The sequence below is a fragment of the Leopardus geoffroyi genome, chromosome B2 (genome assembly GCF_018350155.1).
Source record: "Leopardus geoffroyi isolate Oge1 chromosome B2, O.geoffroyi_Oge1_pat1.0, whole genome shotgun sequence".
NCBI classification, from domain to species: Eukaryota; Metazoa; Chordata; class Mammalia; order Carnivora; family Felidae; genus Leopardus; species Leopardus geoffroyi.
This window is the reverse complement of record NC_059332.1, coordinates 150,142,425-150,156,167: the sequence shown is the minus strand read 5'-3', so window position 1 is coordinate 150,156,167 and position 13,743 is coordinate 150,142,425. Positions and strand designations below refer to the sequence as shown.

The window sequence follows — 13,743 nt, the reverse complement described above, 5'->3', positions numbered from 1 at the left end:
GCGATGACTTGGAAAGACGCGACTTGGCTCGCAGAACCCACGCACAGCCCGTTTTCCCGAGGAAATCCGGTCGTGAGGTGAGGGGCAGGCCCGCGTGGGGTTCGGAAGCTCGGCCGACACAGCAGGTGCGCTGCTGACTCCCGGCTGGCGAAGGACCCTCAGGGAGACATCTGTGTGGAAGGCTCCAGGTTCACACCGGCTGGGCGCCCTGCCTTGGGAACGCGGCACACGGGGCCCCGGTGGCGTGACCGTGGCCCCCAAGGGCCGAGTTGCCCCGCAGGTCGTGCGCTGTGAGCGCAGAGCCCTTGCTCACCTGTGAGTCACGATCCCCCGGTTCCCGGACACGTCATCAGCCTGATTTCTCTGTGCCTCCCCACCGTGTCACGGCCTCTGGTCCCACGGCCCCGCCACAGGTGCGTGGCTGCCTCCCAGACAGGACGGGGGGGGGGGGGGGGGGGACAGCTGATCCTCGGGGGCAGAGAGCAGGGCCCAGCGTGTGGCCACCACGGCGAGCGGGCCTAGCCAGGGGTCTCAGGCCGCAGCACCGCATGTGTCCCCGCGGCCCTGGAGGGAATGTCCGCAGGGAGCCGTGTGCACAGCTGTCGGCCAGGCCGCCTCCAGGGGCTCAAGCACACGTCCTGCTTCTCTCCGGCTCGTCCCAGACAGGCCGGGCCTCGAGGAGCTGCCGACCCCATGTGGAAGCAGGTGGGGATGAGGCAGTCACGGGCAGCAGGGTGGCAGTGGGGTTCCGCCACGCTTCCGAGGGACGCCCGCGCCTCGTGCAGGGGCGGGGGGTGGCGGTGAGGCTCCGTCTGGAAGCACAGGAAGCTGTGAGCAGGGCTAGCGGTTTCTGGTGGCAGCTACTTGGACAACCTGTTTGCATTGGCTTCGGGGGCCGGGGAGGCGGGAGAACGCCTCAGAGAGGGTGCTGAAGAAGTCAGAGGCCTAGAAATAATTCTGAGTTTCAGTTTAATGTTCAGAGTTCTTTGTCACAAAACCCTTTCTATAAATATATTTTCCTTTAAAAATGTTTACTCTCAGGGGGCCTGGGTGGCTCAGTCAGCCGAGCGCCTGACTCTCGATTTCAGCTCAGGTTCTGATCCCACAGTTCGTGGGGTCGAGCCCCGCGTCAGGCTCTGTGCTGGGCGCGGAGCCTGCTTGAGAGTCACTCTCTGCCCGCCCTCCCCCCACTCGCACACCCTCGTTCCCTTTCTCTAAAAAAAGTAATAACGAAGTAAAAATCTTTATGCTTTTTCACATTAAATGGTCTTCCTAAAAATGTGGGAACGGTATACAGGTGCATGGAACAGAGGGCACGTTCACCCCCTACGCCCACACTTGTGTTGTGCAGAGAAGGGTTTGGCCTGAGTCTGCTTGTAGGCTCATTGTATGCGGGTGTGCAAAGCGTGCACCTGTGTGTATATTGGTACTCACGTACGCATATGCACATGTGCCCGAGAGGTTTCTGTTTTCTTATTAAATGTCTTCATTTTTCATTGAAGTATAGTCAACACACCGTGTGATATTAGACCCAGGTGTGGGAGCGAGTGATTCGACATCCACACATCACACGCCAAACCACTGATCCCTTCCCCCACCCCTCCCCTCCGGTGACCAGGGTGTCCTCTGTGCTCAAGAGTCTGTTTTTCGATTCGTCTCTTTCTTCTTTATCCGTTCATTTGTTTTGTTTCTGAGCCCCATGGAGATGACTGTTTCCATTAAAATGGGCTCGTGCTACTTTTGTTCAAAAACCAAGCAATAACGTTCAGTAGAAGGGTTTATAAAATGTTCTCAGCCACAGCACGCTCTCATCCGGTCTGCCTTTCCACATCTTGCTGGCAAATCTTTCCCAGAGAGCCAAGCAGTTCCCAGATAAGCAGCCGCTGGATGATCTGCAATTTGCAAACAGGTCCTGCGACTTGCCAAAGCGAAAACAGGTCTTACGCAAGGGTTTCCCGAGGTACGACTGAATAGAGTCGTTCGCGCTCCTTGCCATCAAAGGCAAACCAGGAAAACATCCAGCGTTCTCCAGGATTCAGGACGCCGTGTGCCTCGATAATGACGGGAGCGAAGGAGGCACAGAACTAGGTAAAATCCACACGTGTGACGTTGCTGACTTTGGGGACATAATTCAAACTTTATGGACGTTTGTGTGTTGTGGGATCAAAGGCACAAAATTATCCTTGGAGATTTACCAAGGTAGTTTTACATCCCCGAAGCTTTGCCTGTGCAGACCAAATAATGGATTGAAAACTACCCAGAACATTCCAACATGACCACCACTCTGCCGCTCGCCCGGGGATCACGGGCGAAGGTGTATTTGGCCCTTGACTGTCCCAGCTTTCTTAGCTACTCACAGGACCCTGTTCAAGCAGAAGGTCTCGGGCTCTGCTGGGCTCACAAGATGTGGGGCTGGCACTCTCTGTGGGAGAAGACCCCTCTGGGTGGGCATCGGTGGAGCCGGGCAGCCGCTCTGTCACCCTCATGGAGATGGGGGCGGGGGCTGAGTGTGATCGCCCTCCGCATACGACCCGTCATACGACCTGCTCTACTGGGGGACGGTCTGTACCCCACCTGAACTTGTTTGATTTCTCTGTTTGCTTCGTTGCAAACAAAGCCCTTGTGTTCCGTCAGTGTCCAGATACGATTCTGGGTGCTATGGGCGTGTCCGACCCAGGGCAGGCCCAGCAAGTAGCTTGAACGACTGCAGAAGTTGGTGCTGGAGCTCGGGCAGCAGAAAGCCCATCGGAGGGAAAGGGAGCGTGCACGTGGAAAACAAAAGGGGCGTGGGGGCGTGTGCACGCACGCGTGTGGGCTAAACCTGGCGCCTCCCTTCCCCTCCCAAATACGAGAGTGTGGGGCGCCTGGGGTCTCAGTCGGTTTGGCGTCTGACTTCAGCTTGGGTCATGATCTCGCCGTTCGTGGGTTCGAGCCCCGCGTCGGGCTCTGTGCTGACAGCTCGGAGCCTGGAGCCTGCTTCGGATTCTGTGTCTCCCTCTCTCTCTGTCCCTCCCCCGCTCGCACTCTGTCTCTCTGTCTCTCCTTCAATTAAAACGAAACTTTAAACACAATCTTTAAAAGTATATGTCCAAATACAAGAGGACGGCGTGGGGCGTTTCCCCTCTCAGACTCGTTCCGCGTCGCGACGCTGGCAGGCACGCACACGAGCGCTAAGCGTGGCCCGCCAGCCTTTCTCTCTGGGACAAGGTGACACTGCTTAGCCTTTCCAGAAGCCGCGGCTCAGGGGCTCTGCAGATTCCTGTGGAAGATGCGGGCTGCGTGGTCAGGCCTCTGAGGCTCAGGAGGAATGAGTGCGAGGGACCCCAGGGGCGGGGAGGACCCAGAATCGCAGCACGGCTCCGAGGGAACACCGTGAGCATGAGCACAGTTGGGAATATTTCAGGTCCTTCTCCGGGCCCTGCTTCTGCTGACTTTGTCCTGAGCAGGGTCTCCGCTCTCTGATAAGTGATGAGGAGCAGGAGGGGCCTCAGCCGAGGGAGGACAGGACCCAGGAGGACCCCAGCCCACTCCAGAGGACCACCTACCAGCGTGCTCCTCACAGGCACCCGCCTCACCCACCGGCCAGCCTGCCCCTTCGAGGCTTCAGACGCTTTGAAACCCTGGCTGGGAGATGAAGAGAATGCTTTCTGGAGCCAGAGATCAGAGAGTATAAATTGCTCTTCCAGGAAAAAAAAAAAAGGAGCCACCAAATACATTTGTTTCCAAAGTATAAGAATTCCGATCTTCAAGCAATAATTTGCTCCTGTCCTTACATACGCATTTTTCATCTTTATTAGATGAAAGTGTAAGTAATGATGACGACAAATTTGAATTTGTATGGTGCTGCTTTTATCAACAAAGGTATCAAGTTTAAATGTCAAGAAAATTGATATTAATTTACTTCCGGAAGTAATTTCTTTAAAAGAGCCGATCCCGGATTAGACTTCCGAGAATTAAGGCTGTCTTTAGCTTCTTAGCTGGAAGTTTGCTGATTTAAAGTGTGACCTTCTAGGATGCCCCCTGGGAGCATTAGGGGAGCTCAGTGTTAGCCCAACAGTGGCACCTAGTGGCTGGGAAAATCTCCTGCCTGTCAGACCCCATGAGTCTAGAACATTCTTTGTCTCAGCGGTGTGCCAGGCACTGAGTCTTTCACCTTAATATCCAGTGAGCGATCCTGAGGATTCAAGCAGATCTACAAAACCATCTTTTTCTCCTCCAAGTGATAAGGTGCTGATGTTAATTTTATTTTTTTTAATGTTTATTTTTGAGAGAGAGGGAGACACAGAATCCGCGGCAGGCTCCAGGCTCCGAGCTGTCGGCACAGAGCCCAACGCGGGGCTCGAACTCATGAACTGCAAGATCATGACCTGAGCCGAAGTCGGACGCTCATCCGACTGAGCCCCCCGGGTGCCCCTGTTAATTTTAAAGAAGGAGGTGGTTATGGGTATTTTTGACCCCAAAGGCGTCAGCCATTTGAGGCTCACCCCGGGGCCCGGGTTCACAGTTCCAGTTATTATTATTGCTAATAATGTTGAAACTGGCTGACAAGTCAAGACAGCTTTCGTGTTTCTGGAATTTCCCATGCTCGTCCCTGCAGGAGTGTGTAAATTAGTGAGCACACATTTCTGAGGCTGGGCCCTCTGCTTATGAGGAACGCACTGTGGCCCCCTCTAAACTTGTCCTCATCACAGGCACGGCCTGGGCACGGTCCTAGTGGACCTCCCTTAGGAGATATTCTGGATGTCGTCACTAGGATGGCAACAGAGCTTGTCCCTGACTTCGCTCCCTCTCCCGAGAGCCACTCACGACTATTGAAGAACAACACCAGTGAGAGAATCCCGGAACAGGGGAGTGGGGCCGAGGCACCGCCTGCACCTCAGAGACCAGGCCATCCCGCAGCAACAGGGTAAGAGAGACGACCACACGGCCACACGCTGGCCACTCTGCCCCTCCCCCAGGCCAGCACAGCGCCATGAGGACAGGTCTCCCCCGAGCCTCTGGTTTCTCCAGTGGGAACAGGGAACCTGGGCTCACAGCTAGGCTGCCCGGCACGTGAGTCATTTTGTGGGAGCCCCTAATCTGATTTCATACCGTGGGGAATGCAGGGGAATGTGCAGGGCTCGACCACTGGGAGTGTGACTGTCAGGGAGGAGGGGGGCGGGGCTTGTGACAGCACTTGGACCTTGGCAGACCAAGTTCATATTTGCGGTGCCCAAGCGGGGATCCCAGTGAGAGGTTTTGTTCCTCAGCAAAACTGCAAAAGTCAGGGGCGCGGTCTGCCTGGGGAACGGGATGGGGTGCAGACCTGCCTGATTCGGATCCTCAGACGAGGATCCTGCCAGCCCTGGAGCCCAGTTCGCCCATGCCCAGGCAAGGTGCTGAGTCACAGCCCCGCTCACCGTGGAGGCTGCCTTGTGGCCCCGTTTGAGCAGAAGGGCTGGCAACCAGTCCCGGAAGCCGTGCACCCAGTGCTGCTGGAGCCCAGAGGCGGGCGGGCAGAGCTGACGGCCCCCAGAAAAAGCCAGCACTGAATGTGGGGGCTTCCCGTGTGGCACACGGCAGGGAAATTAATGCACAGCCGAGTCCCAGCCCCTCCAAACCAGACAGCTTGTTTGGGAAACCGAGAGAAACCTGGAACGTCTTTTCCTCTTCCCGTCCGGGCACAGGGGCTGAGACAGAGCCCCATCCGCGGTGCAGAGTGTCTTCCAGCCCCGTATAGACAGAAGGGTTGGTGACAACGCCTGGAAGCCATGTGACCCAGCAGTGCTAGAGCAGAGAGAGGGGCAGACAGAGGCGATAGTTCGCAGAGCAAAGCTAGGGGCCCTGTTCTTCCAGGGAGCTTGGGTACGGGTTGGCTTGAGTCAAGAGACAAAGAACTCTACCAGCTTTAGAGCTGTTTCCCCTGTTGTTCCTGGGCATCCCTGCCCATCTAATTCACAGCCCCGCTCATCACTGAAGACAGCTTTCAGCCCGTCAGGCCAGGGAACCTGACCAAAGCACGTGAGAAGCTGAATAGCCCACTCAATGGTCCTACGTACAGCGGCACTTGAACCGAGAGTCCAGCCTGTGACTTCCCCCATCTGCAGAGCTAACCGGGGGCCTCACCTGACCAGAGAATTCTGGCCTGATTCAGGTCCCCAGACCATGGGCTGTACAGGTCCTGGTCCTGCAGCCCTGCCAAGGCAGGGAGGCTAATTCACAGCCCCAGCTAGTACTGAATATTACCCAGCCCTGGCCAGCTGGTAAATCTGACCAGAGAGTCCAGCCAGACATGGAGCCCATCCTACAGCCTCACTCGGGTAGGGAAACAAACCAGCAGTCCTATTCAACAGTTCTCAGCCAGTAGCACAACCCCAATTCCCAACCACAGAGCTGGAAAAGCTGTCTTGCCAAAAATAGACCGTAATAGTAGGGCCTATCTGCCCAAGGACATTACCAGCGGACACACCCAGAAACTCAAACTGAACTGACTGGTGAAGAACTCTCCCTGCCAAAGCAAATCTGGAACATCTAGAAGAGCTCAGTTACTCAAATGCACAGATACCACTGCAGTGAATCAAGGATCATGAAAAATCAGGTAAGTAGGACACCACCAAAGGAAACCAATAAAGCTCCAATCACTGACTCTAAAGAAATGGAGATCTATGAGCCATCGGACAGACAACTCAGAATAATCCTGTTAAGGAAGTTTAGTGAAGTGCAAGAACACAGACAGACAACTAAACAAAATTAGGAAAACAATGCACAAACAAAATAAGAAGTTCAACAAGGGATAGCGACCATCGAAGCAAACAAATGAAATCCTGGAGTTGAAAAATTCAATAACTGAGCTGAAGAATTCAACAGAAGAGAAGTTTTTAAGCGTAGACTCAGCCACGCAGAATAAAGAATCAGTGACCTGGAGGACAGGACTACGGAAATTATTCAGTCAGAGGAGCAAAGAGACAAAAGAATGAAAAAGAGTGAAGAAAGCCTATGGGAATTCGATAAAAAGAAACAATACTCACATTATGGAAATTCCAGAAGGAGAAGAGAAGGAGAAAGGAACAGAAAGTATATTGAAAGTAACAATGACTGAGAACTCCCCAAACCTGGAGAGAGAAATGGACATCCAGATCCATGAGGTCCAAATAGGTTGAGCCCAATTAGGGCTACACTGAGACAAATTGTAATTAAATTGTCAGCAGTCAAAGACAAAAAAAATAAATAAATAAAAATAAAAACGGAAAAACAGGAAACAACAAAATGGCAATAGTAAGTCCTTACCTATCAATAATTATTTTAAACATAAAGGGATTGAATTCTCCAATTAAAAGACATAGAACAGCTGAATGGATAAACAACCAAGATCAAACAATATGCTGTCTAGAAGGGGCTCATGTTAGCCTTAAAGACACTCACAGACTGAGGGTGAAGGAATGGAAAAGACATTTCAAGCAAATGGTAACAACAACAAAGCAGGGGTAGATATATCTACGCTGGACAAAACAGACTTTAAACTAAAAACGGTAACAAAGAGACAAAGAAGATTATTAAATGATGATAAAAGGGTCAATACATCAAAAAGATATAACAATTATAAATATTTCTGTACTCAACATTCGATCCCTAAATATATACAGGAAAAACTAGCAGAGGTAAAAGAATAAATCAGTAAGAATACAATAATAGTTAAGGACTTTACTACCCCATTCTCAACAGTGGAGAGATCGTGCAGAGAACCAATATGGAAACAACAGATTTGAACAACACTGTAGACCAAATGGCCCTAATAGACATGTACAGAGCATTGTAATACACGTTCATTTCAGGTACACGTGGGCCATTTTTAGAATAAACTATATGTTAGACCATGAAACAAGTCTTAGCAAATTCTAAATGATTGAAATTATATCAAGTATCTTCTCTGACCACAATGTCATGAACCCAGAAATCAATAACAGAAGGAAAACTGGAAAATTTATAAACACGTGAAAATTAAACAACACTCCCCTGAACAACTAATGGATCAAAGAAGAAATTAAAGGAGAAATAAAAAAGGTTTTTGACAAAAACAAAAATGGAAACATAATGTATCAGAACTTGTGGGGTGCAGGAAAAACAGTTCTAAGAGGGAAGTTTTATCGCAATAAATTCCTATATTAAGAAGCAAAAAATATCCCAAATAAACAACTGAACTTTATGCCTTAAGGAAAAAGTGAACACAAAGTTAGAAGAAGAAAGGCAATAATGAAGATTAGAGCAGAAATAAATGAAATAAAGAAAGAAAAACAATAGAAAAGATTAGCTAAAGTAAGACTTGGTTCTTTGAAATGATAAAATTTACAAATCCTTACCTAACCAAAAACAAAAGAGAAAGGACCCAAATCAACTAAATTATAAATGAAAAAGGAAACTTTAGAGTGGATACCACATAGATTCAAAGGACCATAAGAGGCTATGAGGAGCAACTATATGCCAACAAACTGGACAACCTAGAAAAAAAATGGAAAAATTTTTAGAAACATATAACTACCAAGACTAAATAAGGAAGAAATAAAAAATATGAAGAGACAAATTTCTAGGAAGGAGATTGACAAAGTAATAAAAAAATCTCCCGGTGAAGAAAAGCCCAGGACCACTGGCTTTATCAGTGAATTTTACCAAACATTTAGAGAAGAATTAACGCTAATTCGTCTCAAGCTCTTCCAAAAAAATGAAGAGGGGAGGATGTTCCTAAACTCATTTTATGATGTCAGCATTATCCTGATACCAAATCCAAAAAAGGATGCTACTGGAAAAACAAAGAAACAAACAAAAGGCCTACAGGTCAATATCCTCGATGAATATTGATGCAAAATTCTCAATAAAATACTAGCAAGCCAAATACAGCAGCACACTAAAAGGACTGTCCACCATGATCAAAAGGGATTTGCCTCTTGGAATGTGAGGATAATTCGCACACAAAAATCAATCATTGTGATACATCACATTAATAGAATGAAAGAAAAGAATCATATAATCATTTTGGAGCACCTGGGTGGCTCAGTCGGTTGAGCGTCCGACTTTGGCTCAGGTCTTGATTTCGCAGTTTGTGAGTTTGAGCCCCGCGTCGGGCTCTGTGCTGACAGCTCAGAGCCTGGAGCCTGCTTCAAATTCTGTGTCTCCCTCTCTCTCTGCTCCTCCCCTGCTCATGCTCTGTCTCTCTCTCTCCTTCAAAAATAAATTTTAAAAAAAACATTAAAAAAATTTAAAAAAAAGAATCATATAATCGTTTCAATAGAGGCAGAAAAAGCATTTGGCAAAATTCAACATTTTTTTCTCAATAAAAACTCTTAACAAACTAGGTATAGAAAGAACATATCTTAACATCATAAAGACCATGTATAAGAAGCCCATAGCTAACATCATGCTCAATGGTGAAAGTTTGAAAACTTTTCCTCTAAGATCAAGAAGACAACAGTGCCTGCTCTCACCACTTCTATTCAACATAATATAGAAGTCCTAGCTAGAGCAATCAGGCAAGAAAAAGAAATAAAGGGGATCATAATTAAAAGGGAAGAAGTAAAATTGTCTCTATTTGCAAATGATATTATTTTATATAGAGAAAATCCTAAAGATTCAACCAAAAAACCATGAGATCTAATCAATGAATTCAGTAAAGTTGCAGGATACAAAATCAGCATATGAAAATCAGTAGTGTTTCTATACACCAAGAACAAATGTTCACAAAAGGAAATAATTGAAATTTATCCCACTTGTAAGTGGGATAGCATAAAAAACAAAATACTTAAGAATAAATTTAAGGAGGTGAAAGATCTGTACTCTGAAAACTATAAGACATTGATGAAAGACATTAAAGAAGACACAAATAAATGGAAAAGTATCCCATGTTCATGGATTAGAAGAATTAATATTGTTAAAATGCTAATACTACCATAAGCCTTCTATAGATTTAAGGCAATCCCTATCAAGATTCCAATGGCATTTTTTACAGAGGTGGAAAAAACCTCCTAAAATTTATATGGAACCACAAAAGACCCCAAATAGCCAAATAAATCCTAAGAACAATGCAGAAAACATCACTCCCTGACTGGAAGCTGTATTATAAAGCAGTAGTCATCAAAAGAGTAAGGTACTGGCATAAAAACAGGTGAATACACCAATGGAACAGAAATGGAAGCCCAGAAATAAACCCAAGCATTATACAGTTAACCAATGTTTGACAAGGGAGCCAAGAATACTCAACAGAGAAAAGAAGACAGTCTTCTCAATAAATGGTGCTGGAATAATTGGATATTCACATGGAAAGAATGAAACTGGGCCCATATCTTACTCCATCCAGAATTAACTCAATCAACATGGTTAAAGACTTAAATATAAGACCTGCTGTCATGAAACGCCTAGAAGAAAACTTAGCAAATCTCCTTGACATGACTCTAGGTGGTAATGTCTGGGTGCAACACCTACAGCACAGGCAACAAAATGAAAAATAAACAAGTGGGACTTCATCAAACAAAAAGCTTCTGCTCAGCTGAAGAAACCACCAACAAAGTGAAAAGACGACCTATGGAATGGGAAAAGTATTTGCAACCCATGTATCTGATAAGGGGCTAATATCCAAAATACATAAAGAATGCACAAAACTCAATAGCAAGAAAGGACAAAAGACAAATAAACAGCCCAATTAAAACATGGGCAAAGGGCCTGATAGCCACTTCTCCAAAGAAGATCTACAAAAAGACAACAGGTACGTGAATAAATACACATGTCTCGAATCATTAGAAAATGTGAATCAAAACCGCAATGAGATATCACCTGACACCCGTTAGGATAGTTAAGATTAACAACACTGGAAACAAGGGTGGGCGAGGATTCAGAGAAAGGGGAACCCTCATGCATTGGTGGGAATGCAGACTGGCGTAGCCGCTCTGGAAAACAGGATGGAGGTTCCTCAAAAATTAAAAAAAGAATTGGGGCACCTGGGTGGCTCAGTTGGTTAAGCGTCGGACTTTGACTCAGGTCATGATCTCACAGTCTGTGTGTTCAAGACCCATGTCAGGCTCTGTGCTGACAGCTCAGAGTCTGGAGCCTGCTTTGGATTCTGTGTCTCCCTCTCTGCCCCTCCCCCTGCTCACTCTCTCTCTCTCTCTCTCTTTCAAAAATAAATAAACATTAAAAAAATTTTTTTAAATACTTTGGCCCTTGGATCTTACAATCATGTTAACTATTTTTCAGAAGTTGAGCTATGTATCTTGAAACTCACATTTATGCTCTGTTCTTTAAGACAAGTACATTCAGGGGCGCCTGGGTGGCTCAGTCGGTTGCGCGTCCAACTCCGGTCCGTGAGTTCGAGCCCAGCGTCGGGTTCTGTGCTGACATCTCAGAGCCTGGAACCTGCTTCGGATTCTGTGTCTCTCTCTCTCTGACCCTCCCCCGTTCATGCTCTGTCTCTGTCTCAAAACTAAACAAACATTAAAAAAAATTAAAAAAAAAAAGACAAGTACATCCATATTCTGCACCATTGACAATTTCTTTCAATGTGAAAGTTACCATTATATACATATATCTATATGTATGTAATGTAATCATATTATACATGTATTATGTTATATAATATATATAACGTGAAAATCATTAAGGACTATATCTGCTAGAAGTTAATAGGGGGAAAGTTCAAGTACAAGCTGATAGAAGTCCGATCTTTTGCCCCGTTACTGTGGATTGTAGTTACTGTGGATTGCAGAGAAGGTGAATACATAGCAGCACCCCTAGTGTTTCACGGTGTCGGTGATAACCAAGCTCATGAACTCCCAGCAGCCTTAATGGCCTAGGTGCCTCTAACTCCGACAAGAGACGGAATGTGACTTCTTGGTACAGACCGCTTTTCCTGTGCCCCCGTTGGTTTCTTTTAGGGAACTACGAACCTACGTGTCCACTGATGGTTGACGTCTTCAATCAGGATGACGGAAAGCAGCCTGAAGAATGTTCTCGTGGTTTCGTTTGGATTTCTGCTTCTCTTTACGGCCTATGGAGGTCTGCAGAGTCTGCAGGTAAGTGAGGACACTTCTGAACAAACGTCCATCTCTTGGCCTCTAAGAATCCGAAGGGTCACAGAAGACAAGGAATGTAGGATTTCTTGTTAACCGATTCACTCCCAAATCCTCTCAAACAGTGGTTTTGATGTGCTGACAAATGTGCAGCCCCACCCACTCCAACAGGATTGCACAACAGTGAGTGTGTGTTTGACCCTTGGACAAGGACTGTGGGTCCTGGGCTCGTGATGTGATTTGCCTTTGACACAGTTAAAAAGAGAGAGGCACACAGGAGCGGCGGGGTGGCTTAGTCGGTTGAGCAACCAACGTCAGTTCAGGTCATGATCTCAGGGTTCGTGAGTTCGAGCCCCGCATCGGGCTCCGTGCTGACAGCTCAGACCCCGCTTCAGATCCTCTGTCCTCTCTCTCTACCCCTCCCCTGCTCGTTCTCGTTCTCTCAAACATAAGTAAAACACTCAAAAAAAAAAAAAAAAAGGGAGAGTCACAGGATGACTCATTGTGGATTCTGTGCCTTCGTGCCTTTGGCTTTGTGGTTGGGGTAGTAACATGAATTTATCCTATTTTGCTAGACCATAGAGATTCCAAGCTTCTTTTTTTTTTAATTTTTTTAATGTTTATTTATTTTTGAGAGAGGCAGAGACAGAGCATGAGCATGAGCAGTGGAAGGGCAGAGAGAGAGGGAGACACAGAATCCAAAGCAGACTCCGGCCCCCGTCAGCCTGACATGGGGAGTGAGCCCACAAACCACAAGATCATGACCTGAGCCGAAGTTGGACACTTAACCTACTGAGCCACCCAGGCGCCCTGGATTCCAAGCTTCTTTAAGCAAAACAGTGAACTAGGACAAAGTTGTCTCCGTAGCTTTGACCCCAACCCCCATGGCAATCTCTCCTCCTCAAGCCTCTAAAAGGCTGTAACAAGAGTCACAGTTGCCTAAAAGTAGATTGGCTGTATCTTCCCCAGGTCGTTACTTTTGTTGTTGTTGTTTTTTCCTTTTTAAAGTTTATTGGAAGGAACGTGTAGGTTTCATGAGCGGTAGAAAAGTGTCAGATGGTTTCCCGCTCTTCTCTTCCTCATTTCCTGCCGTCTGTTTCTCTCAGTAACTAGCTCCTTTCTCTTGTTTTTGCAGCTTCTGCTCCATAATGATTTTTGGTTCTGATGTAGGAGACCTGTTTTTGTTTTTGTTTTAAATCCGAGTTAGTTACCATACATACACAGTGTAGGGTTGGTTTTGGGAGTAGAACCCAGCCATTCATCCCTTGCATACAACACCCAGTGCAGGTGTCCTCCTCGATGCCCATCCCCCAGCCCCTCCCACCTCCCCTCCAGCAACCCTCAGTTTGCTCTCCGTATTTAAGAGTCTCTCATGGTTTGCCTCCTTCTCTTTCTTATCTTGTCTTTCCTTCCCTTCCCCTGCGTTCATCTGTTTTGTTTCTTAAATTCCTACATATGACTGAAATCATATGGTGTTTGTCTTTCTCTGACTTATTGTACTTAGTGTAACACACTCTAGTTCCATCCACGTTGTTGCAAACGGCAAGATTTCATCCTTTTTGATTACCGAGTAATATTCCATTGTGTATATGTTGTCTTTATCCATTCATCACTTGATGGACATTTGGGCTCTTTCCATACTTTGGCTCTTGTCGATAGCGTTGCTATAAGCATTGGGGTGCATGTGTCCCTTCGAGTCAGCACTCATGTATCT

General features: G+C 47.0%; 1 protein-coding gene across 3 annotated transcripts in view; it reads left to right on the top strand.

Annotated features, from left to right (window-relative positions):
- The first annotated feature begins 457 nt into the window (after window positions 1–457).
- The window catches only part of UNC93A (unc-93 homolog A), a 39,269-nt gene continuing 25,983 nt past the window's right edge, over window positions 458–13,743 (top strand). Inside the window, exons 1-2 of one of the 3 annotated variants that reach the window (XM_045500281.1) lie at window positions 458–705; window positions 11,895–12,032. In XM_045500281.1, the coding sequence (XP_045356237.1) occupies window positions 11,943–12,032 (90 nt within the window). In that variant the 5' untranslated portion in view covers window positions 458–705; window positions 11,895–11,942. Of the gene's footprint in view, window positions 706–4,621; window positions 4,907–11,780; window positions 12,033–13,743 lie in introns of those variants that run through there. The other 2 variants (XM_045500279.1, XM_045500280.1) reach the window with 2 other exon arrangements.